Source organism: Myxocyprinus asiaticus, chromosome 12 (assembly GCF_019703515.2).
Source record: "Myxocyprinus asiaticus isolate MX2 ecotype Aquarium Trade chromosome 12, UBuf_Myxa_2, whole genome shotgun sequence".
In the NCBI taxonomy this organism is placed as follows: Eukaryota; Metazoa; Chordata; class Actinopteri; order Cypriniformes; family Catostomidae; genus Myxocyprinus; species Myxocyprinus asiaticus.
The window spans coordinates 45,457,628-45,483,366 of record NC_059355.1 but is presented as its reverse complement, the minus strand read 5'-3'; the positions used below and the strand labels follow the sequence as shown (position 1 = coordinate 45,483,366).

The following is a 25,739-nucleotide window of genomic DNA, read 5'->3' as shown; positions in this document are numbered from 1 at the left end:
TTAGTCTAAGGGGTGTTGGCAAAGGTTGTTTGAAAACATACGTTATTTTTGTAATTCCGTTTGGTGCCACTAGTAGTGCAAAAATTACACACTTCAGCTTTAAAATATATCCTTTTGTGTTCCACCGAAGAAAGATAGTTATAGGGGTCTGGAACAGCCTGATCTCATGTGACTGTGGTGACATTTTTTGTTGTAACATTTTTGCTAAATAAAATGATGTGGTTCATTACGCATATTGCAGTAGTTCTGAGGTGAAATGTCCACTGTGTGGTGCTAAAAGCGAATAATATTTTTCTCCCAAACAGATGAGTTTTGTTGTTGTTGTTCATTTTCTCCCCAGTTTGGCATGCCCTATTCCCAGTGCTCGCTACTTCCTCGTAGTGGCACAGTTATTCATCTCAATCTGGGTGGCAGAGCACGGATCTCAGTTGCCTCTGCTTCTGAGAAAGTCAGCACATGCATCTTATCACGTGGCTTGCTGAGCGTGTTACCGCAGAGACTTAGTGCGTGTGGAGGCTCACGCTATTCACTTTGCCGTCCACGTACTACTCATTACGTGCACCACAGAGAGCGAGAACCACCATATTGTGACCATGAGGAAGGTAACCCCACATGACTCTACCCACCCTAGCAACCGGGCCATTTGGTTGCTTAGGAAGCCTGGCTGGAGTTATTCAGCACACCCTGAATTCGAACTCATGACTCCAGAGGTGGTAGTCAGCGTCTTTGCTCGCTGAGCTCCCCAGGCCCCCCAGAGGTGAGTTTTTAATGTTAATGCTCTATCTAGTTTGATATCAACAAACCTCCCTACCCTAAACCTTAAACCTAAACCTAATCGAAAGTGTCATGAAAATAAATGTGACATGAAAAACGTAATTGCATAAGCAACCACATCATTTTGCGGTGCTTCTATGACACTTTTGGCTAACGTGTCGAACTCGACTGCTCTTCAGGACTTGTACCCCGGTCCATCACTTAAACTGCTGTGCAATGTGATTGTTATTGAACAAGCTTGTAAATGTAGCCAGTTAAGTAATGCAAATGTTAAAATGTGCTATAAGTGTTTTGATGTCATAAGATAGCACTGTGTGAGGAACAGGGTGAAAAGTAAGTGTTTATGAACTGATAACCTGCCATTTTACTAATTTATGAAAAGCAGGGGTGTAAAAGTATTCAGAAATTATACTTAAGTGAAAATATGGATACTGAGTGATAAGTTTACTCAATTAAAAGTATCTTGCAAAAAACATACTTGAGTGAAAGTAAAAAAGTATTCACATTAAATTGTACTTGAGTATTAAAAAATAAAAAGTAATTTTTTTCCTAGCTAGAATGAAATCAAGACAGGAGATATTGTTAAATTCTACTGGTTTGTTAAATAGCCTTTTTACTGTCTCTGATGACTGTCATATTTCTCCCCCAGTGGCATTCACAACCTGGTTGTAGAATCTTACAATAACTACATTTTTGCAAAATGATTTTTATGTGGCCAGGTGTACATAACAGAAGTTTCCTAGTGGAAGGAACACTAGAGGCACTAAAACAACAATAACTTTTATCCCCTTTCACTCAAATCACAAGTAAAACGGCAGATTATCAGTTCATAAACACTTACTTTTCGCCCTGTTCCTCACACAATGCTATCTTATTACATATAAACACTTTTACTATAGCGGATTACTAATTTTAACATTTGCATTACATAACCAACTACATTTACAAGCTTCTTTAACTGTGATCAAATTGCATGGTAGCTCAACTGATAGAGTGTTGCATATGCAATACAAAGGTCACATTTGCTTTTTATGACACTATCAGTTAGGTTTAGGTTTAAGGTTTAGGGTAGGGAGGTCAGTTTTGTTGATTTAAATCTTGATAAAACATTAACCTTTAAAATTTAATCTGTTCAGGAGAACATTTCACTCGCTTTTAGCACCACACTCTGGACATTTTACTTCGGAACTGCCCTAAGACGTATAATGAACCACATAATTTTATTTTGCAACAACGTTTCTACAGTCTCGCAATGTTCGTTGCATGGGAGAAGGCATTCACGAATTGCAATGTCAGAGCACCCAAAATGTCTAAATAGGGGCCTAGGTAGCTCAGCGAGTAAAGACGCTGACAACCACACCTGGAGTTTGCGAGTTCGAATCCCAGGGCATGACTCCATCCAGGTCTCCTAAGCAACCAAATTGGCCCAGTTGCTAGGGAGGGTAGAGTCACATGCGGTAACCTCCTCGCGGTTGCTATAATGTGGTTCGCTCTCGGTGGAGCACGTGGTGAGTTGTGCGAGGATGCTGTGATGGATGGCATGAAGCCTCCACACGCACTAACTAGGTCTCTGCGGTAACGTGCTCAAAAAGCCACATGATAAGATGCGTGGGTTGACAGTCTCAGTCTGGCCAATGAGTTGGCCTCTGCAGATGGTCAGAACTCCACACAGCAGACCAGGCGACACTCCATTTGAAAATGACTGACCTCTGGTCCATCATCTGTCGTCTGTCGGATGCAGTAAAAAGGCAGCATCAGTCCAGTAAGATAAAAGAAAATAATCTGCAGAAATGTAGTTAGTACTTTTCAAGTTTAAATAAAATTTTAAGGAGTAAAAAGTAAAAAAAATTAAGTAAAAGTACAAGTATTCCGTTTAAACTGCACTCAACCAGGAAACTAACAAGATTTGTAAATGTAGGTATAGTAATGTGATTCTATGAGACCAGGTTTGTTAAGAACGACATGAGGGAGAGTAAATAATGAGAGAATCTTCATTTTTGAGTGAACTATCCCTTTAAGGAACAGACTAAGCAAGGCTGATGAACTGGAATAAGGGCAAATCTGTGAGAAGTAAATGGTCAAACCGCAGTGTCAATCAGAGATCAGAGAGACCTCTAATTGAGACATGTGAAACTAGTCATATTCAACAAAATATCAAAGATGACATCTTAAATTTCCCAAAGGCTGAAAACCTGCCAGATGCAGGCATTCCTGTGAAATGAGAATGATTCAAAGCATGGTAAGGCAGTTGACCTTCCGCTAACACAATACAACAAATGTGGAAAAGAGAGAGAGGGACAGAGAGAGGTAAGAGAGATGTAGGAAAAGTGGATGCGTAATTGTCCCTAAGGTAGTTGCAAAGTGAAATCTGTTGTTGGTCTGGCAAAAGAGAAGGTCAGTGCTTTCAGTGGGCCCATTCAATATTCGCACATACGCACACACACGCATACTCTCTTAAACCAGTCTGCCGTTTTTGGACGGCAACTCTCAAATCAAGCTCTCAGATGAGCCTTCATTGTTCCCTGAGGGTTGGAGAGAAACGCTCCGTCAACAAAGGCCAAGGCTCTGATTGCAAGGCAGACAAAAAGAGCATTCAGGTGGAACCAGCATATTATATCTGCTGATAAGCAAGGGTTACAATCTAAACACACACACAGAGAAAGATAACCAAGGCTGGCTAACAAATTGGTAAATCCCAACAAAGGCTAAGGCAGGTGCTTACAATAAATGACTTGTTGCAACTACATAAGCACCCAGAATGAAGTTGGTGTAGTGTATTGTGATATGAGATGTGGCTATGGGGCTCTAATATCACCAAGTAGAAAGAAACAACACAAAGAACAGAGATCTTAGAGCACAATAAATGGTATTTATTGCTGGAAACATTTTGCAGACGATTCTCTGATTTGAACTCTTGTAATGAAGGTGTAAAACTCTCTCAAAAGGGACTTTAGAAAGAGAAATGGAGGGTCTCTGAATTCTTGTTTTTCTCTGTTTCTCGGGTTCTAGGGAACCATCTGTTGATTTCGATTGTTTGACTGTTTGGCCCTCGCAGCTTGCTGTAATACAAGCTCAACTACTCAAGTACACACTTAAACATAACATACACATAAAATGTAATTTGCTTAAAAGCCTTGTGGTCGTTCTATAATGAATAGACATTGAGATTTACCTTACATGAGGCAGTTAGCAAGTCATAACAACAGGTGCAAAACGGGGCCAGCCTAATACAATATTTGACAATCATTTAGCAAACATGAAGTATGTCTGATGAGATGTGGATGATCTATATCCCTGTATACATTCTTTGTTCAAAAACAAAAACATCCAGTGAGCGGCAGTTCTGTGGACGGAAATGTCTTGTTGATGAGAGAGGTCAACAGAGAATGGCCAGACTGGTTCAAACTGACAAAGTCTACAGAAACTCAGATAACCACACTGTACAATTGTGGTGAGAAGAATAGTATCTCAGAATGCTATTCTGAGATGAGGGTTGGTGCTGTTTTGGCGGCACGAGGGGGACCTACACAATATTAGGCAGGTGGTTTTAATATTGTGGCTGATCGGTGTGTATATATATATATATATATATATATATATATATATATATATATATATATATATATATATATATATATTAGAGTTGGGGTACTCAAGTTTGGACTCGGACTCGAGACTGAGTCACGAGTCCAATTTTAATGGACTTGGACTTGTCACGGACTCGGATACATTTTACTCGGACTTCACTCAGACTCGAGCCTTTGGGACTGCAATGAATGCAATGAAGAAAAAAAAATTAATGAACACATCTCTGTATGCATGCAGCTGTATTAGCCCCTGAAGTCGTAGGCATAGCCAGAGTTGTTTCACTTTGTTTAAGCAAACTAGAGCCCGGCTGATATGGGATTTTTGAGACCGATACCGATTTTAGAGGGGGGAAATTCCCCAATTACCGATATGGTGGCCGATATAGTAAATTTTTTAGTTGGAATGAAAACAGACCTTTTCTATGTGGACTGTTCAAAGATTTTGCACCGATATGACTATGCAAAGGTACTCAGAATGCTGCTTTCTTAAACAAATATTTTTATCAAAGAATAATTGACATTATTATTACACATTGTCAACAAATTCTAGAAATGAGCACTGAGAAAATAAAGAATAAATAAAAATACAATAAATAGCTTAAAAAACATCCTTACTGTATGTTTAGTATAAGTCAATTGCTAAATAAAGAATAAATAAAAAAATACAATAATTAGCTAAATAAACATCAGTATTGTTTAGTATAAGTCAATTGCTGACCATTTAAATAAATAATAAATATAAATACAATAAATAGCTAAATAAAAATCAGTACTGTTTAGTATCAGTCAGTTGCTGACCATTAAAATAAAGAATAAATAAAAATACAATAAATAGCTAAATAACAATCAGTACTGTTTAGTATTAGTCAGTTGCTGACCATTAAAATAAAGAATAAGTAAAAATACAATAAATAGCTAAATAACAATCAGTACTGTTTAGTATTAGTCAGTTGCTGACCATTAAAATAAAGAATAAGTAAAAATACAATAAATAGCTAAATAAACATCAGTACTGTCTATTATCAGTCAACTGCTGACCATTCAAATAAAGAATAAATTCAAATAAAATAAAAAGCTAAATAAACATCAGTACTGTATGTTTAGTATCAGTCAGTTGCTGACCATTTAAATAAAGAAAAAATAAAAATACAATAAATAGCTAAATAAACATCAGTATTGTATGTTTAGTATCAGTCAATTGCTGACCATTTAAATAAAGAATAAATAAAAATACAATAAATAGCTAAATAAAAATCAGTACTGTATGTTTAGTATCAGTCAAATGCTGACCATTAAAATAAAGAATAAATAAAAATAAAATAAATAGCTAAATAAACATCAGTACTGTTTAGTATCAGTCAGATGTTGACTATTTTAATACTGTCAGTCAATTAGTGGCAGATTGTAAAACAAGAATCATTTACACCTGCCGAGACAAGAGATAAACAGCGGCAGCAGTGTTACACCATATTCTGCTATAAGTTCAGGGGAAACTTTCAATGGTGGAAAACAAGACTTTTAAATATTACATTTTATAAATGCATTAACTAGAATTGTTTGGTTGAAGGGGGTACCAAACTGTTATTCCTAAACAAAACAGTTTGGTGAATACATGTTTACACATTAGCTTCCACTCAGCTGACAAGCACTGAAAGTAGCTACGTGGTTAGCTAGTTAGCTATAAGCTCTTTGTCACAGAAAGTAAATGATGGACCAGCACTGCATCTCACCAACTTGGTAACAACATAGCATGAAATCAACACTCAACAGACACAATCCACCACCGCACCATTGTCTGCTGAGCTGCAAAAAGGTGCTCTGCTTACCTTTCGATCTGCTACATTACTTACTACACTGACAAACTATAGCTGGCTAACATAACAAACAGATGTGATAAACATGAGTGACATGGTTGTCAGGGACAGGGTTAACGTTATATTAGTTATATTGAAAAGGGAAAATGATGGGGTCATTGTTTATTAACATTCCAGTATGTATTTCACAAACTAGTTAGCAACTTACCGAGATGACACCACTTAACACCGCATTGCTTAACTCCGCCCTGTCTGCAGAGCCACCGTCAGCTCAGAGTCAGCTCTGTAAACAATGGAGTCGGAGCGCGCTCTGCTGGACAACTATGTAATGACACCAATTCTAAAGCATTGTTTTCTGCATATGTTCTGAAAAAAGTTTTCATATCTGTGCATATCGATAGACATAGATGCCAATACCGATATATCGGTGAAAGGCTTATATCGGCTGATGACAAGAATTGAAAAACAAGAATTCAGAGACCCTCCATTTTTCTCTATATGTCGGTCGGGCACTAAAGCAAACACACACACACATACACATGTGCACAGGCACACTCATCAGTCAAACAATAGCTTGAATGTTACTACAGAGACTACTGTATAACATTGACTACCGAGGTGGCCTGCAAGTCGAAAACATAAATACGGGTATGTATCCAATGTAATAGAAACTAAACAAGACAGTTTCACATGACACGGGACCTGACAACTGGTAAAATTGCGTGTGGTGTTTGTGCAGCCAAGACGGTGCTCGCGTTGCGGTTTCATCATTGATAAAAACTTAAAATCAAGAACTTCATTGAGTCAAGTCACCCACATCATGTCTCTCACAGTATACTAAAAACAGCATAATGTATCTACACATGTAGGCTTCTGTAGTCTCTTGTGGTCCACACAGTGTTGTCGGCTTGAACTGGTCCATAATAGCTTGAAGAATTAACTGTGTAAAAGCGTTATTGCTAAAGCAGACAGCAACTCTAAACAGATAAACAGCACCTATTTTTTACCGACTGACTATTTTCAAAGCATTGACGAGCTGCTTAAAATACATTCTTTTACAGCATTTGTCCACCATTCACAACATTCAACCATGCACAATAAAATATTAGGATATTTTGGGCAGTGAAATGTTTTGTTTATAATTTAATTATAGACTATTGTGGTAAGGAGGAGGGTGGGGCCGGGCCGTGATGACGCACTCCCAGCCCCATATCAGGCTAATCAAGCGCACGAGAGGGATGAAGGAGGCCAGAGGTGGCAGTTCGGGAGAGAGAGAGCTACAGGCAGCTGCCCTGTATGTGTGTGTGTTATATGTCTTTTGCTTTAAGTTAATCATTAAATGATTATTTATATTGTCAAGCCGGTTCTCACCTCCTCCTTTCCATTTTACCCAGTTACATTGGTGCCGAAACCCAGGAAGGAGGAGGGATGCGCCGTAGTAGAGTCCTTGCTACTACCATCCACCCCAAAGTAGCAGCCGCGGCCATCCGCCTGAAAGCGGAGGAATGACCGCCAACCGGGAGGGGAGGAGGGGCTCCCTACCGATCGCCTGCAGCGGTCGGGCCACTGCCAGGGGCGGAGGAGACCCCTACCGGCTGCTAAAACGCGGTGGGGTCAAAAGATAAGACCGCCATCCGCGAGTGGGGAGGGGCTCACTGCCAACCTCCTGGAGTGGGAGAACCACTGCCAGGGGTGGAGGAGACCCCTAACATCCACCAAAACGCACCGGGGCATTCCATCCGCCAGGGGCCGGAAAACTGCCTCCGATCCACCCGGGGAGGAGCAGCTGTCATCCACTAAAGGGTGGAGGAGTGACCGAGGACCAGGCTACAGCGTATCAGAGAACCGGCGAGTAAATTTTTTTCATTCTCTCCTCTCTCTCTCCCGCTGTCGCTCCTTGTTGGCCTTTCCCTCTTTTTTTGTTGTTGGTTTCCCTCCCCTTGTCTCCCTCCCAGGTCTGAGAAGGCGAGGATGGGCACGCTCCCCGGAAAGGGGCGGGGGGGATGTACGTCATGCCGGGGGCTCCCCAGCCTTAAGCAAAGGAGGGAGGAGTGTGGCAAAGAGGTGGGCGGGCCGGGCCGTGATGATGCACACCCGGCCCCTAATCAGGCCTCCTCCTTTCCCTTTTACTCCGTTACAACTATAAAATAAATGTATTATTCGATGACAGAGTTTGTGTATGAAGCTAAACTTCATGTTACGAGTTGATTTCATTGGTTGTGATGTTTTTATTTTAAATGTTTATTTTATTTTATTTTTATTGTAAACCACCGGGTAACTTATGCATGTCTTTTTTTAGCATATATCTCTGACACCTTTGAAGGACAATTCTGTTAAATTTATGACTCAAAATTATTATTCTCCATGTTTTTGCAGTTAAAGAAGAGCACAATGAAATTGTCTTTGGTTGGTATTTAAAGATTTCAGACTGACTGCAGACTAACATGGCTTCTGCTCGAGCAAATATCAATTATTATTTTATTTTTTTTATCTTCTGCGGCAGCTGCTGCGAGACGCATACAGATGCATCAGGGATTTAGGTACACGAGCAGCACGCAGAATTGCCTTACATTGTGCGGTTTCCAGAAAATTAACTAGAAAATAATGTCCGTGACGACATGGCCCTAATATTATCAGTGGACTTTGGATGTAGCATTTGCAGTCAAATCGTGAGACATAACTTCTCAGCGAGTGCTAATTACTTCTGTGTTGACTCATTTGTATGTACTGTATTTTCCCAAATCAGTTGGCAGATAGAGAAAAAAAGATTCAGAAAGAAATCTCAGTATAGACTATTATTTCTTTAGATAGGGATAAGTTTAAATAAAAATAAATTAAATGGATTTGACAAATTATTAAATTAAGTAGAAATAAAAACTAAATTAAAATTCGAAACATAATAACCTTGGTTGTAATGACTAACGCAGCTTTCACTTTCTTTAGTCTATGTTTGAGTGGAGGGGAAAAAGCAACAAATAATTGAAATGTCAACAGAACGCAATAAGAATTTTGTCTTCATACATTTAAAGCATATGCTTTCATTATAAACCACTTTGAAGTCTGTTCAGCAGGATACTAATCATAAAATGTGAATATGAAATGCAACAGAGGTGTTTTGTTACATTTATATTGACAAACTGTTTTTCTTAGTTGTGAAGTTTAAAATAAGCTTACGATATTGATGTTGAGTTTACGGTTACAATTTTAATTCAGATTCATGAACAGATTCATTCGGACTCGGACTCGACTCTGACTCGTTCTTGAGTCCGACTCGGCCCCTTTTGGACTCTGACTCAACTCGGACTCGATTGTTTAAAGACTCGGACTTGACTCGGGCTTGACTAAGGTGGACTCGAACCCAACACTAATATACAGTATATATTTATTAAGATTATTACAGTATATCTTTCTTTTGATTGTGGGGTGAAATATGACAAAGACATTTTCAGGTTTCGTGAGATTCAACTGTATGTGTTCAGTGTTACAAGGTCAGTCCTAAATTGGTGACCTACTGTATGTACTGTGGCATCAATCCCAGTATGTCACCTCTGAGCAAGGTATACCCCCAGTTTCTCCAGATTGGCTCTCCTTGCACATCAGTGATCCATATGTTGGGTTTCATACGCATCTGCTAAATGGCAAAGTGACTAACTATATAGTTCTCAGGTCCACTGATATGGCCTTTGCAACATACCAGTCCCCAACATTCTTGGCAAAGAGACTAAGGGAATGTCAGTTTAGCTCCAGGATCAGTATAGATCTACTGGGTTCAACTGTTCCGAGTGAAAGCTCTCTTGCTGTATTTAATTTCAGCTATAAAGTGTCGCTCTCATCGCCTGAAGCCCTGCTGTCTGCTTCACAATCTGTGGAAAGAGACAGTAGAATTTCTCTCCCTCACTCTGCCTCTCTCGTTTTTATTCTCTCTTTCTCGTTAAGCATGCCTTCCAGTGTCTCATATGTCACCCTGCATTTATTAAGTCACCATCAAATTAATTATGCCCTTCTCTCTGGCAGCCCAATGTAATCGTTCTGGTCACATTATTTCAGATTAAACCATTCCAGTGAAGAAATGCGTCCGTGAATGAAATTTGATGGAACATAAGGAGCACTGTCTCATGAAACCATTTCAAATAGATGTAATGTGAAGAGAGTTAACTGATTCGGTGAGAATAATTTGCTGAATTGTGATACTGTGTTAGGGACAAAAGGTGAAAAATCTAAACAGATGCTTGGAAGAGAGGTTTTAAAATAGCAATAACAATAGACAATAGAAAAAAAAAATAGAAAGATGAAGCCAAACATAATATAATATAATATAAAAGTAACAATGTAACATAATTGTTAACGTTTTTAGTAATGGAATAATGCAATGAATTGCTTTTAAAAGAACTCTACCTCTTTTGTTACTCAGATAGGCATTACACAAGCATAATGCTCCCAACTTAAGTTATGCTCTACAATATTTTTGGATATCCATAAAGGCTGCACAATCTCTTTAGAATGTAAAATTCCATAATTCAACCATAAAATGTCAATAACAGATGTGTTTGATTCATCGCCCATGTGGGCAATATTTTGAATTAGCAAGACAGCGTATTTGCTTAAATACAATGCAGAATATTTTCATCTGTTTATTTAAACTCTAATTTCTAATACAATGATTAATGTGCAACAATTCACCATCTCTGTAATTAAATCTAATCTGCTCAGTTTCGATAAATGATAATGATATGTATACATTTTTCTTTTAAATATCTTGGTTAACAAATTGATGCACAAACAAACCATCTAAACCACAAGATTGCACTGATGGTCAAATAGGGGGATAGACTGATATACTTGTGTGATCTCACAAATGTTTGCAATTAGTCCATTTTGAGTGTAAACCCATAATGCGTAACCTTTATGTCGCTGAAATGAACTTCAGGGTTCCTCCAACTTTTGACCAATGGATTTCCATTACTTTTCCAGCCAATCGTGAATAGAGCGCAACAGTCTGGTTCCGGAAGTAAAAAGCCCATTCAATTTTTCCATAGACGAAATGATTACAACGATAACTTACCTACCTTCAGCTCCAGGGTTGTTAATCAATGGTATATGCTTCTGTTGAAGCCATCTGTCCGCGTTATTTCAACTTCATTGTTTAAATAGCGTGTTTGATAGTGGAATTCCTGTTAAACAACTACATTACCCATGGTACAGCAGAGAATGGTTCACCAATCAGAGAACTGCGACCAACAAAGCCTGCAAAAATTGCCTCAGAGCAGCCGCCCACTCCCACGACGCACTGTGAGTGATGTATTGATTTGGTCTCTTTACCCTTCAACTACTTATCTAATCGTACAATATTTTCAATACTCATAAAATATATTGTTTCTATACTTATAATCAACAGCCTAAAATCAATAGTTTGATATATTCCCATCGTTTATTATTTAATTACATCATTCTCAATGCTTCATGGGATTGTAGTTTGTACCCTTGTGAAAGACAGTAAGTACAAAGCCTTGTACATTTTTTTTTTTTTTTTTTTTTTAACAAATACTTGAGCTGGTTGGTTTGGTTCATGTCTTCTAAGTCTTTTAAGGAGGATTATATGAAAAGAATATCCAAAAAAATGAATGGGAAAAATACTTCTGCTAAATAAGTGGGCAGGGCACTGATGTGCTCTACAGTATACTGGATAAGGATTTTACTGGATATAATAATTTTTTAGAGATTGCAATTGCAAAGACCAATTTCTAGCCAATGAAATATTTTAGGCCACAAACATCAGAATCAGAATCAGAATGAGCTTTATTGCCAAGTATGCTTATACATACAAGGAATTTTGTCTTGGTGACAGAAGCTTCTTTTGCACAGACAATACAACAACAAGACAGAGATAATAATAAAAAATAAAAAATAGAATAAAAATAAAAAGTGAATAGAAAATATAAGTATATATAGAAATACACAATAAGGCAAAAAAAATAAAAAAAATAATATATATATATATGTACAAATACAAATCTGTTATATACAGATGCAAGGGAATATACGGCAGAAGAGGTAGGGTATGTTGGATAAATATAAATTGACTAAGCTGTGTACTCCACATAATTATTGTTCAATGGGGCAGTTTTAACAGTTCATCAGATGGATAGACTGAGGGAAAAAACTGTTCCTGTGCCTGACGGTTCTGGTGCTCAGTGCTCTGTAGCGCCGTCCAGAAGGCAACTGTTCAAAAAGGTAGTGGGCTGGGTGAGTGGGGTCCAGAGTGATTTTTCCAGCCCTTTTCCTCACTCTGAAACTGTACAGTTCATGAAGGGAGGGCAGGGGGCAACCAATAATCCTCTCAGCAGTCCAAACTGGACAGACTCAATGACTGCTGAGTAGAACTGTATCAGCAGCGCCTGTGGCAGGTTGAACTTCCTCAGCTGGTGAAGGAAGCACAACCTCTGCTGAGGCTTTTTCACAATGGAGTCAATGTGGGTCTTCCACTTCAGATGGTATTGCCCAGGAACCTGAATAACTCCACTGCTGCAACAGTGCTCTTTAGAATGGAGAGTGGGGTCAATGTCGGGGTGCTCCTCCTAAAGTCCATTATCCCCTCCACTGTTTTGAGTGTGTTCAGCTACTAGTGAGCCAGCCATTCAACCTCCCTTCTGTTTACAGACTCATCATCATCTTGGATGAGGCCGATGACAGTAGTGTCGTCTACAAACTTCAGGAGCTTGACAGAGAGGTCCTTGGCGGTGCAGTCATTGGTATACAGGGAGAAGAGTAGCGGGGAGAGCACACATCCCTTGGGGGCACCAGTGCTGATCATACATGTGCTGGAAGTGTATTTCCCCTGTCTCACTAGCTGCTGCCTGTCCATCAGAAAGCATGTGATCCACTGACATAAAGACGTGGGAACAGAGAGTTGGTGTAATTTAGTTCAGAGAATAGCTGGAATGATGGTGTTGAAAGCGAACTGAAGTCTGAAAAAAGGATCCTTGCATATGTCCCTGGTCTGTCCAGATGTTGCAGGATGCAATCCCATGTTGACTGTATCATCCACATAACATACATTTTTATTTGAAAATGCATTAATTTAGCTACGTTTATGCCTCTCATCAACACTAGAATGGGGTTTTCCTGGTCAGGAAATTACAGTTTTAAAATTCCCTGATATTTCCAGGTTTTAGCTCTACTGCTCTATATGAATCAGACAGGCCAAAAACATTTTAAGGCTATAGAACCTCCAAATAGGATGATTTTCTCATGCTTTGAAACAATGTGTATTGTGAAAAGCGTTAAACAAAACAAAAATAACTTGACTTGACCTTAACATTGTTCATCCAATGAAAATATATTTTAGATACTAAGAACATAATAATTTGCTGTGTCTGACTAGTCCTGTTAGTACTTGCAGTTCATGATATTCTCAAAGCACTATCAAGGCCTTCTAATTTGTCCTTATTGTGGTAGCACTTCATAAATGCTACCCCATCCTTACCCAGAAACAAAGTTATTACAGAGCCACTGCTTAACTCACTCCATCTCACTCTGGGGCCACATTGCTCTGACAGCAATGGCTTTTAAATGCTCTGCAGGTCGAACAATGGCATTGACTTATGGTTATACATTCCTCTTTGCTCTTGGTGAACAAGGGAAAACGAGACCACACAACCACGCACTGCTCAAGGTCATCACCAGACATCGAAACACTGGCCTCTGTTACGAGTGACGGATAACAGGAAGTCTTTCTTCCCAACACAGAAACGATCAGAAAATTGTATTATCTAAGCACAGAGATAAAAGGATTACTAAAAAGAGGAGATGAAGACGCAAGCGATATGGGGACAATGAAAAATGGACGTACTGAGGGATGAGGCGAGGGTAGAAAGATGAAGCCTTTCGTTATTGAAGGTTCTGTGAGAGACTGAGGGTGTCTGACAGACAATCAGAGGGCCTTCAAGTCTGTCAAACACAAAAGCACTGGGACAAGCACGCACATGCTGTACAAGCTTTTCACACTGATGGGTTTTCAGACACACTGAGTCTAATGTAAAAGGAAATTAGGCTCCCAAGGTTAAAAAAAATTGAAGGGTGAACAGGTAATTTGATGACATAAAAAAGATAAATAATATCCCAATTCACAATCAGTGCATTCCAAATCTTACACAGATGAGGAGGGATGAATTAACATGTGACCAAATTAAGCTTTCACTCAGTGACAATATTTTCGACACATTGACCTGTTTACACCTGGTATTAACATCCGCCTCGGGTGACCCGATCGCAAGTGGCCAGCTGAGACAGACTGACATTTACACTTGTTATTAACATGCACCTCAGATGCTCCTACGGCAAAGTTTAAATCCCTTGTTTTGGAGGAATGATTGTGTGGTAGGTGGGTAGATGTTCATTTTCTGTTGTCCAGGACACATCAGGATGTGTAGTATTTAAACAATGGTTGTGACAAGGAGGAGGGCTTGGCCGTGCCGTGAGGAAGCACACCCGGTGCTGAATTGTCCTAATCAGACGTGAAGGGGATAAAGATGAGCCGGAGGTGCCAGTTCAAGAGAGAGAGAGAGAGAGACAAGCAGCCGCTGTGTGTGTGTCTGTGTTTGTTGTTTAACTTTATTAATGTCAATAAAGTTATGTTGACTGTTCTGCCGGTTCCCGCTCCTCCTTGCCCATCTTGTGAACCCCGTTACATTGGTGCCAAAACCCAGTAAGGAGGGGGGATGTGTTGTCATTGTGTCCTCACCACTGCTGTCCACCGGGAAGTTGAGGAGCCATTACCGTCCACCAGGTGTAGGAGTACTCACTGCCGTCCGCCAGGGGAGGAGCGTCTGTCGTCCGCTAGGGGGCGAAGGAGTGGCTGAGGACCAGGTGACGGTGTGTCCGGGGACTGGCAAGTGAGTTTTTCTCTCTCTCTTTCTCTCCCCCTCACTCTTTCCCTCTCCCCTCTCCCTCCCCTTGACTCTCCAAGTGCTCCAGAGATGTGGGGAAGACCTGTTGGCAGAAAGATGGCCGGAAGGGCAACACCTCCCCTCCAGGAAGGGAGGGGAGTACGTCAAGCCGGAGGTTTCCTCGGCCTGAATTGGGCGGTGGAGGAGTGTGACGAGGGTGTTGCCGGGCCGTGAGGACGCACACCCGGCGCTGAATTATCCTAATCAGCCGGGAGGGGGATAAAGACGAGCCAGAGGCACCAGTTTGAGAGAGAGAGAGAGACACACATGCCCGCTATGTGTGTGTCAGTGTGTTTATGTTGTTTAAATTTATTTATGTCATTAAAGTTATGTTGACTGTTCTGCCAGTTCCCGCCTCCTCCTTGCCCATCTTGTGAACCCCGTTACACCAGATGTTAGGTGTACTCTTGGATATAAGCATTAATTTTAATGAAGTTTCATTAACAAGTTCATTTAATCCGACCAATCACACTGCCAGAGTAAGAGTATATAAACAGCTGCTTACCTCTACGTGGCACCGAGTGTTTCCGGCATCCCTCCACCTCCACATCTCCTCCTATTTATTCTATCAATACTAATCCAAGTCCTGGGGTATTCGAGCTCGGGTCAAGTCTTGAACCTCGAGCCCTTCGCCCGGACAGTGAACCACATGTTTACACTATCCTTAACACAGGATAACATTAACTTGCGAACTACTGAATGTAAATATGAATACATTTGTTAAAATGTACATTTATTTGTGTTTATGTGAGAGCTTAATGGTGTGCACACCCAATCGAGTCATTGTAAGGGAGAAACGTGTGGTGTGCGACATGCGCACGACAATGAACAAGGAGGAATTATAGACATTCATACATTGAAATGTATTGAGCGGAAAAACAAAAACTTCTCTGTGAAAAGTGTTTTAGAAAGTTGCTTAATAGTAAAGTACTTAGTTATGTGATTACTTTTGAAGAAGTAATCATCATAGTAATCTGATTACAAATTTAGGGATGTAATTAGCCATTTTGTTGTTTCAAAAATTGAAAGGTGTGCAGGTAAATTGACAACATCATAAGGACAACAAAAAATACTCTAATTCTAAATCATTAGATTCTAAATCACTCTCAGGTGGTGAGGGTTGCATGAACAAGATGCCTAATGAAGCTTTTCACAATCTGATATTGTTGCAGATGCACTGAATCCAATGTAAAGGGAAATTAGGCTCCCAAGCTTCTAAAAATTGAAGGGTGAACAGGTAAATTGATGACATCATGAGGACAAGATAGATAAACAAAATAGAAGATAAATGATATCATAAATTAAAATCAGTGCATCTAAAACACTATCAGGTGAGGAGGGATGCATGAACAAGAGACCTAATGAAGCTTTTCACACTGATATTCTTGCACACACTGAATACAATGTAAAGGCAATTTAAGCTCCCAAGCTTAAAAAAACTAAAGGGTGAACAGGTAACTTGATGACATCATGAGGACAAGAAAAATATGCTAATTCTAAATCGTTAGATAGTAAATCACTCTCGGGTGAGGAGAACTGCACGAACAAGCGACTAAATGAATTAGACGTGGAAAAACAAACACTATGTTTTTTTCCACAGAGAACAGACGCATGTTGTTTTCCTGTTAATCACAAGCTCCAGTTCTTGACCCAAGCGGCTCGGCAGTGTTCTGTCCCACCGAGTGAGTGTGTGTTTGTGTGTGAGTCTGAAAGTGTGAATGCATCACTGGGAGTGTGTTCATCGACGTATGTAAACCAGAGCAGAGTCATATAAGTCAGCGGAGGGTCAGAGCGAGGTTTTAATGAAAGCAGCATGTCAGTGGAAGGTGTGATGAATTCGGCTGAGTTGGGGTGGGGGGGTGGGCAGCAGAGGATAGAAAAAGAGAGAGAAAGTGTGTGTGGGAAGATAGAGGCAGTGAGTGAAGAGAAGAGCAGAGGGCTCTTAGCAGTCGGGTCCCCAGTGTGAGAGCGTGATTCCAGCAGCTCGCGGCAGGAGACTCTTAGAGGCTGCAGTTTTGCTTTATTGGAGCCTGGAAACCAGTAAACAAGATAGATGTGTGTTGGGATAGGCTGCTAAATCCACTACCACCCTCTTCATCATCTCCTTCTATCTGTCTTTTACGCTCTATCGCTCTCTATTTCTGTCTATTGTCTCTTTGTTCTGTCAATTTTTCTTATGCCACATACAACACTGCATGCTGTAGAAAATATAACCCAGTAAAATTGAAACTTAAGTTTAAATGCTGCCTTAACCATGTGTTAAATACTATAAAAATCTAGTTTTTCTATAAAACAACTGATGGATATTATTACAATGGTAATAAAACAAAAAATAAGCAAGGAAAATGTACATGGTAAGGATCTTAACAGCCTCACATGTGATGTGTGTTTCTTTGTTTCAGATTGGCTGTCACTTGACAATGATTCCACTGCTAAGGCCAGTTCACACCAAGAAAGATAACTATAACCATAAAGTTTAAAAAATTGTTCTAACTGTAAGAAAATAGCGGAGTCCACACCACAACTTTAACGATAATGACACAGAAGAAAGATATCGTTGGGATCACTTTCAGAGCTATTTTTTTTCCAGCTGATGAACGATAAAAACATTTCTATCAGGAAGACTCGCAGACTTGAGTGAAATTTAAGATGACATTTATTTGATGAATATAAAACAGAAATGTAATGTCTCTCTTTTGAGTAAGCCCCATCTGGCAGTCCGAAGAAGTTGTACTCGGAACCGTCATATCCTGCCGGAGATAGGAAGCAGGGGCGAGGAGCCTACCCCCGTGCAGGACGGGACTCAACTGGTGGTGGTGGGGTGGTGGAGGTGGCCGTGTTAGCACACTGAAACACAATGTGATAGATTGTGAGCAGACTTATAAAGCACTGGCTTACATGTGATTGGCTAGGAGTTACCTAGCTAATGGTGCGATGATGTACAGCTGCAAGTCTTCCCGCTAGAACTACGCTGCGCTTGCATTGACAGCCAATCAAAATCCATCCAGCTTTAAAGGGCTCGAGCCGCATTGTGCGCTCATCTTCAAAATAACGCATTCCAGCAATGGATCGCCACTTATTATTACACACACAAACTAAATGGAAACTCCTGCTCAAGAACCGGCAATGGTTTTCAGCATTTTTGTTCAGTATTAACAGAGATGAATAAAAGGCACTAAGGCATAAAATTACCTCAGGTATCCAGCGCTAATGTCGACAACATTGTCTGGTCTCTTTGAAGTTGTTTACGTCTGTTTTTCTTTTGGTTTCTTTGCGAAACATAGAGCAGTAACAGTTCATCTACATCAGTTTTCTTGACTGTGAACAACTGCAGCGTGTGCTTAGAATAAGCAGAATGTTACTGTCCGTCGGTGTGGACGCTAATATAGTTATCATTACAGTTATCATTATAGTTATCTTTCTTGGTGTGAACGGCCCTCTCTTTCTACCTGTACATAAATATGGGATTTATTTCTAAATGAAATGCTCTTCATTAAGGTGAATACATTTTGAGACAATAAGAAGTCTATACACTTCACGGCAGATGAGGCATAATATGGTAAGTTTTTTACATTGTCTCTCACATCCTGTCCTTTAACAGTACTGTATCTTATGTGCAAAGACATATAGCAAAGTGGAAATTCCTCCCTCTATACCTTTAAGTTATTGTCCACAAACAATGAACTGTCAGAAAGTAAATTAATACATGTAATAGATCCTTAAGGGATAGGATGTGATTGTAGGTATGTAGGTGTGTGTTTGTATGCATCTGTCTATATGCTCGAGCAATATACTGTATGTGTAAGTGTGCATACGCAAGTGCTTGTCTAAAGCTCCTTAGCTGACAGTTTTCCTTCAATTGCGACCTTTTCCACCCCACTTTCTAATGTAGTGGGTAAAACTCAGACACGCAATCAAGAATTGCTGCCCAGGAGAGCCCTCAAATCATCACCAAGAACAAAAAAAACTGGTAGAAAAGGAGGGGGAAAAAAGGAAAAAGGAAAGGCTAGCAACACCGTTTACCCTCGTCAACCATCTGTAACAAGCACATTAATGCAGTTCTGTGCTGACAACCTATAATTCACAACTCAATTACCATTCCAAAAAGTGCACGTATGCTAATTGCCTTTGGACACCCAATGGACGCCAGCACGGTAAACATTCATCATGATTAAATGACAGATCTGTGGCGTGTCTTCTGATTGGCATTGATTTGTTGACAGCTCCGGCCAATCAGAAAGCAAAAATAGTAGGACAAATATTATCACACATTTGAGAGATAACCAAAGAGAGAAAGTGAAGGAAAACTAAAATTAAGCCAAGAGCTTTCTTCTCACACTCCTCACATTTGAAAATAAACTGCCTCTTTGCACCTCATTTTGGGTCTTTAAAAGATTTCAAAAGGTTTTATAAATAAAATATATTGCTACGCTATATACTCAAAGTCTGAAGCGAGCCTAAATATCAATTTGACAGTCTAAAAATACACTCAGCTGAAGTAGTTTTAATTTTACATTTCAGACCTGAAGTGAAAGGTATGTGGTGGCCTGATTAGGACTGTGTCTTAAACGGATCGTTTAGTGTAAATAAATAAAAGCTATTTATTTACACAAAAAACAAACTTTCTGTCTGGAAATGCATATTACTATACTAGTCATAATAATTCTGCAGCCTGCAACATGCACATTGTGCACAGTAGGAGAATTGTCTGTATGCATGCAGTAGCGGTTTTAACCACCATGCAAACCATGCAATTGCATAGGGCCCAAGACATTGGGGGGCCCCCAGTCCCGGTAGGAAAGCTCAGCAAAAACCACTTGAGGGGTGACATGTTGTTCTGTGTACACACATAAATACGCTGTTGTCAGCGCTCTCAGAGCGGTTCACGTTAGAAGTCCCCTGGGTTGGGTCAGCTTTTCAAGTAGGACTTTTAATTGGGTTTGTAATTTATGAAAAAAATATACAGGCCTCCCGAAGTTGTTTCACCCACACGCTCTCACTCCTATATGTGCAAACGGATGAGTTAGGGGCCATTCATACCAAACGTGTTTTTTGCCCACGTCTGCTCTGTTTTCCATTGTTTTCACAATGACAGCCATGTAAACGCGCTGGACGAACGTCCATACCTGCTGCACCGCATCTCTGTTTCTTCAGTCTCACAGGACCAGCACATTTTTAGACACGGTGTCAAGTTAAAAATTACTTCAGGTCTCAAAAGTGCATGTCGAGACACCTGTGTTCTGTTTCATTTGTTGCGCTGCGTCTAGATTGTTTTTAGCTCAGGTGTCACAAAGATTTAACGTTTTGAACAAGTTCAGGTTGCAAAGAGGTGACTGTTACAATGTTTAACATTATTCCAGATTATTCAGCACCAAGCAAAGTTTCAGTGCTTTATAAAAAGCAATGTTTTTTTCCTTCTGCTCTAGTGTGCTGAGGGGCCGCTGTGCCTTGTATGTTTACTGTTACTGTTACGAATGTTGCCTACAATACTTACATAAAATACAGCCTTTTGCAACATGGTGAACAATACAATGCAGCATTAGAATATAAGCTCCAGGTGAAAGTAAAGTGAATAAGACAGAAATATATTAGTATTGTATACACCAAATCCTCAAAGTAATAGTAATAATACTGTATTGAATTATAATGACAAACTGGACAACAATAAATAATTGTTGGGTTATAATAATAATAAATAAAAACTGAATTCCAAAATGTTAGCGAGTGTAGTAGGTTTTGCACATCCTGTTCATAAAAAAAGAGTTTTGTAAAAATATATGTACTGTAGGTAAATATATATATATATATATATATATATATATATATATATATATATATATATATATATATTTATTTTGTATTTTTTATTTTTTTATCACTGTATTGTGGAAAACTGGAAAACATGCATTAATTATCTTAAACTAGATTTTTATGTTTCAGTAAACATTTTGAATGTACTTGGCTACAACGGCTGATAGGATGAATTTAAAATTATGATTTAAAATCAATTTTATGTTATTTTTAAAGCAAACATTTTCAAAATGGGGACCCGGGTTGGTCAATTGCTTGGGGCCTCAGAAATCGTAAACCCGCCCCTGTCTGAATGCATGGAATACTAGGAAGACCTATTACATTTGGTAAAATATGCAGTAAACAATCAGTGCACACTGTATGGCATACTGTGCAATGCAATCTGGTTTGACTTGAAAAATGCTCCTTTCACAATGTAATGTGAAAAAATCCATCTTTCCTTACAAAAAAGCACTGTGGCATTCCTATGATATACTGTGGTACAGTAAGGGCATCCCAAGGTACTTTGTTATATCATTTGGTACTGAATGATTATCATATTCATGCAACTTCCCGCGATTTGTTTATTTATGGGTTTAACAGCATTAGCATTGACCATACGTTATTAACTGAACGTGATTTACCGATGCCTATACTGAATTATGAAACCTAAATTATAGAATTCATATCAAATAATAAAAAAAACTGTCCAACCAATCATGTTAGAAGGCTAATACATTTTTTCAAGAAAACTGCATCTTTCCATGAACTTGTCAACCCATGTCAAGCACTTCTGCTGGAAAAACGATAAGCAGAGTTTGGAAGAAAAAAAACTTTATGCAAGAAATGCAAGAAGAACAAAGATTTTTCTTCTTCTTCTTTACTAGTTAATTTTTTCATTACTTATTTAATTTCACTTCTATCAGAATATAGTCATGTCAGTTTGCCAGCAAGAACACAACACATTCGTATGTCTTACACATGATCTACCCATGGCCGGGAGCAGGTGTACATTTTGTTCGTACCAACTAACGTTTTGAAAATACGAAAACACTCATGAATCCGTAAATTTACATCAGAATGGCTTTACAGATGATTTACACAAAAATTTGTTCTGCTCGTGTTTCATGAAAGAGGCACAATGATATTATCATGCTACATGTCCAAATATATGGTTGTACTGTGGTACAATTTTCTGAAAACATGATAATACTATGGTACTTTTTTATCATTTTTTGTTCCAAATTCAGCTACGCATGTTTATGTATAAAATCAGACACTTTCTCCAACAAGGCATCCAATGAGTATGAAATAACTTTAACCGAAAGTACCAGCACACATACCGTTGCATAACATTCTCAGACTTTGCCGTCTAGAAGGATGATTTGTCTCCTCACCAAGTGAAGAAAGAATGTGTGCACCTGGCCAAAACATTTCATTCACAAATGCCTAAGAGCAGTTGTATTTTCCCTAGAGGAAAACTTGTCTGTGAAGCCCTCAGAGAGCGGTGGTAATGAGAGGAATGGATTGTATCGATGCTGGTGACCTGCGGTCCATGGAGGAATAAAACGAAACAGTGGAGACTGACAGGCCTCATTACCCATCCTGTAAGAACACATTAACGTCCCCTCATCCCCACCTGAGTCTCATTTCTGTCTCCCACCTTTTCTCTCTCTCCCTCTCTTCCTGCAATCCTTTCTTACCTTCCCGTTTTGTCTCTTTGCCCGTTGAAAAGAAATAAAAACAAATGAGATCTCTTTAATGTCTCATTTTGTTTCTTCTACAGCAAAGAGATTAAAAGGAAAGCAAATTGAAACTTGTGCTTAAGTCTCCTGCTTCTCAGATGTTTCTCCTGGGGAAAAAAGTCCCAGTACATATTTTAATTCTTCCAAGTAATTTTCATTTAACATTTACATTTTACATGTATGCATTTGGCTGACTCAAAGACTCTGACTCTGTTATTCAAAGAGACTTACAGAACATTTGTGTATACATTTGATCAGTTTGTGTGTTCCCTGGGAATCTAATCCATGATCTTGGCGTTGCTAGCGCCATGCTCTACCAGTTGAACAACAGGAACCCTAGCAGTAGTTTCCAGAGAAACAAAGTTGATACTTAAATGACATTTAACTGAGAACTAGAAGTGTGTCATAGTTTAATCCTATCCCAGTTTAATGTCAACTATAAGTATTCTATTTGTAGGTTGACTTCTCCAAAAAGTGGCACTATCAAAAGTTGACTGTTTGTTTGAGTCCGACCAATGGCAGACAGAAGGACTGCTCAGGGAAACCTGCCTGAAAACAGACATTATTTTTTTCAGTTCTGTTCGGTAACGCCAGTAATGGAGAAATTACACGTTCCACCTTTAAGTATCCTTAGCTATGAAAAAGCAACATTTGAGCAATAAAGTGTTCCTCTTGGTTCACTCCTCGATCGCTACTTTTTATCAGATCTTTTGCATCCTGGGTGTAATTCACAGAACGGTGTATTAAGTGCCGCCAACAATCAGAGAGGAGAGACAGGCTGATGTTGCCGTGTCTCTACGGGGTTTAATGACGGAAGGATCATGCCGCGGCCCAATTTCCTCCCCTGATTAGACAATCAGATCAGGATGACATCAACACGCGCGCAGATGGTGCTTCTTCGGTCGTTTATTTATTCATGAGTGCTTGTGTATTTTTATCAGATGAGGCATGATGGTCGTGCCCCTGAAAGAGAAAAAAACATCACCAGACTTTGATGTTTTCAGCTGGATTTTGTTTGATGCTGCTGACAACCCCGACTCCTTAAAGAAGTTCACCCAAAAATGAAAATTCTTTCATTATTTACTCACCCTTATGTAGTTCCAAACACATGGTGGTGTTGTTTTTTTTCCATACAATGAGAGTGAATTGTGATCAGAGCTGTCAAGCAAGATTTTTCATTTCAGTCTGTTCCTCATACAAAGCTATCATATGGCTTCAGAAGACTTGGGATATAAGGAAAAAGTTGTACTTTCATCATTTTAGAGCTTGACAGCTCCCCTGGTCCACATACACTTTCATTGTATTAATTAAAGCAGCTCACACGTACAGCTAAACGTCTCCTGTGGCGATCCACAGAGGAAAGTATGTCAAACAGGTTTGAAACAACATGAGAATGCATAAATAACCCTTTCATAAGAGGTCGTGACCCACCAGTCGAGAACCACTGCCTTAAAAAAACACCATCATTTCTGAAAACCACCATCCATCATCCTTTCTCCGAAAGGTGCTTTCATTATAGCAATCCTTAATACCTTCAGTTGCTTCAACAGAGCTCTCTACCCCCAAAATTGTCACTTATAAGGATCCAGCATCTTTCCAATGGAGTGTCTGGACACTGCAGTGGTTTGGTGTCAGATCTAGTGTGTTTGGAGCAAATGGGGTTAAATAAGCTGGCAGGGAAACTCGCAGTTGTGTAGCTGACTCTATTGTCCTTAAGGGCACTGCGAAACAGAGGTTGTTGAGCGCTGTAGTAGACGGTTGAGTGAGAGTGACAGCGAACTTGATTGCCATTTGTCTCGCTGTGAAACACTGCTGAGCTTTTGAGAGAGACAGACTGAGAGAGAAAGAGAAAGACTTCGAGACAGAGGGGTGGCCAAAGTGCCTTCTCCATATAACAAGGGGCCAACAGAGAGAAGAATGAACAAAATGAAAGACGAGTGACTGAGATATGAGCGAAAATGCATTTCAGGGAACTGGTAAAAGAAATGTGTTAGAAAAATGGTAAAAGTAATAGTTCTCCTAAACATGAAATTACTGTTAATTTATTTACCATCATGTAGTTCTAAATATGACTTTCTTTCTTCAATAGAACACAAAAGGAGACATTTTTAAGAATCTTTTTTTTTTTCCATACATATGTTAAAGGCCAAAATTGACAACAAAAAAAAAAGCACCATAAGAGTAGGCCTGGTCCATACGCCTTGTGCACTATATTCCAAATCTTCGGAAGCCATGCAATAGGTTTATGATAAGAAACAAACTGAAATTTAAGTCGTTATTCAGTGAAAATCTTTCCCTCCGCTGCATCTCTCAAAGCTCATTCTCCAATCCGTAAATTCAAGCTGGCATGCCGCATTGGGTTACAACATTACGACCCAGTGCTGTTTGAAATCAATGACGTCAAACCTGCAATACCATTTTTAATACGGACTCGATGAGATTTAAGAGTTTTGGCAGAGGAGAAAATGATCAGTAAATAGCTTCAGTCTGCTCCTCACTCCAAGCTTTTAAATGGCTTCTGAAGACTTGGAATATAGTTTTTGTCCTTTTTAGTGCTTGACAGATGTGGTCACAACAAATTGTCATTGGATGGAAAAGAGCTACGCTAAGACTCTTCAAAATTTCTCCTTTTGTGTTCCACTGAATAAAACAGCAACAACAGCATATACAGTCATGATGCTAAGTAAAAACAATTCCATTAAAAGGAAAGTTTAATATGAGATAAATAGAGAGAAAAAACAAGAAAAAAGCAAGGGGTGAAAACCCTTCCTACCTGTGGGAATGGCGGCGTCCATGGACGGCCTCTCCCAGGTGTTGATTTGCTCCCAGGCGAAGCCATTAGTCCCCAATGCCACGCTGTAGCCGCAATTACTGTAGTGTTCCTCAAATGAACAGCTGCCTACAGAACACAAACGAGAGAGAAGAGGGGAAGATGGCATATGTCAACATGATTAAGCCACAGAGTGCCATCATTACTTCATCTCCGCTAAAAACACGATTTTCCACTGCATTAAGCTTTATGGTAGCCGGAAGCTAAGGATTAGAAAGCCAGGATGAAATAGCACTAATTAAATGCACTCGTTT

At 39.4% G+C, this 25,739-nt stretch overlaps 1 protein-coding gene across 5 annotated transcripts in view; it reads right to left on the bottom strand.

Annotated features, from left to right (window-relative positions):
- The window catches only part of LOC127448891 (receptor-type tyrosine-protein phosphatase T-like), a 363,972-nt gene that overhangs the window by 273,865 nt on the left and 64,368 nt on the right, over positions 1 to 25,739 (bottom strand). For all 5 annotated transcript variants that reach the window (XM_051711804.1, XM_051711805.1, XM_051711807.1 and 2 more), the window contains exon 3: positions 25,429 to 25,554. In XM_051711804.1, coding sequence (XP_051567764.1) covers positions 25,429 to 25,554 — 126 coding nt within the window. The remainder of the gene's footprint in view (positions 1 to 25,428; positions 25,555 to 25,739) is intronic.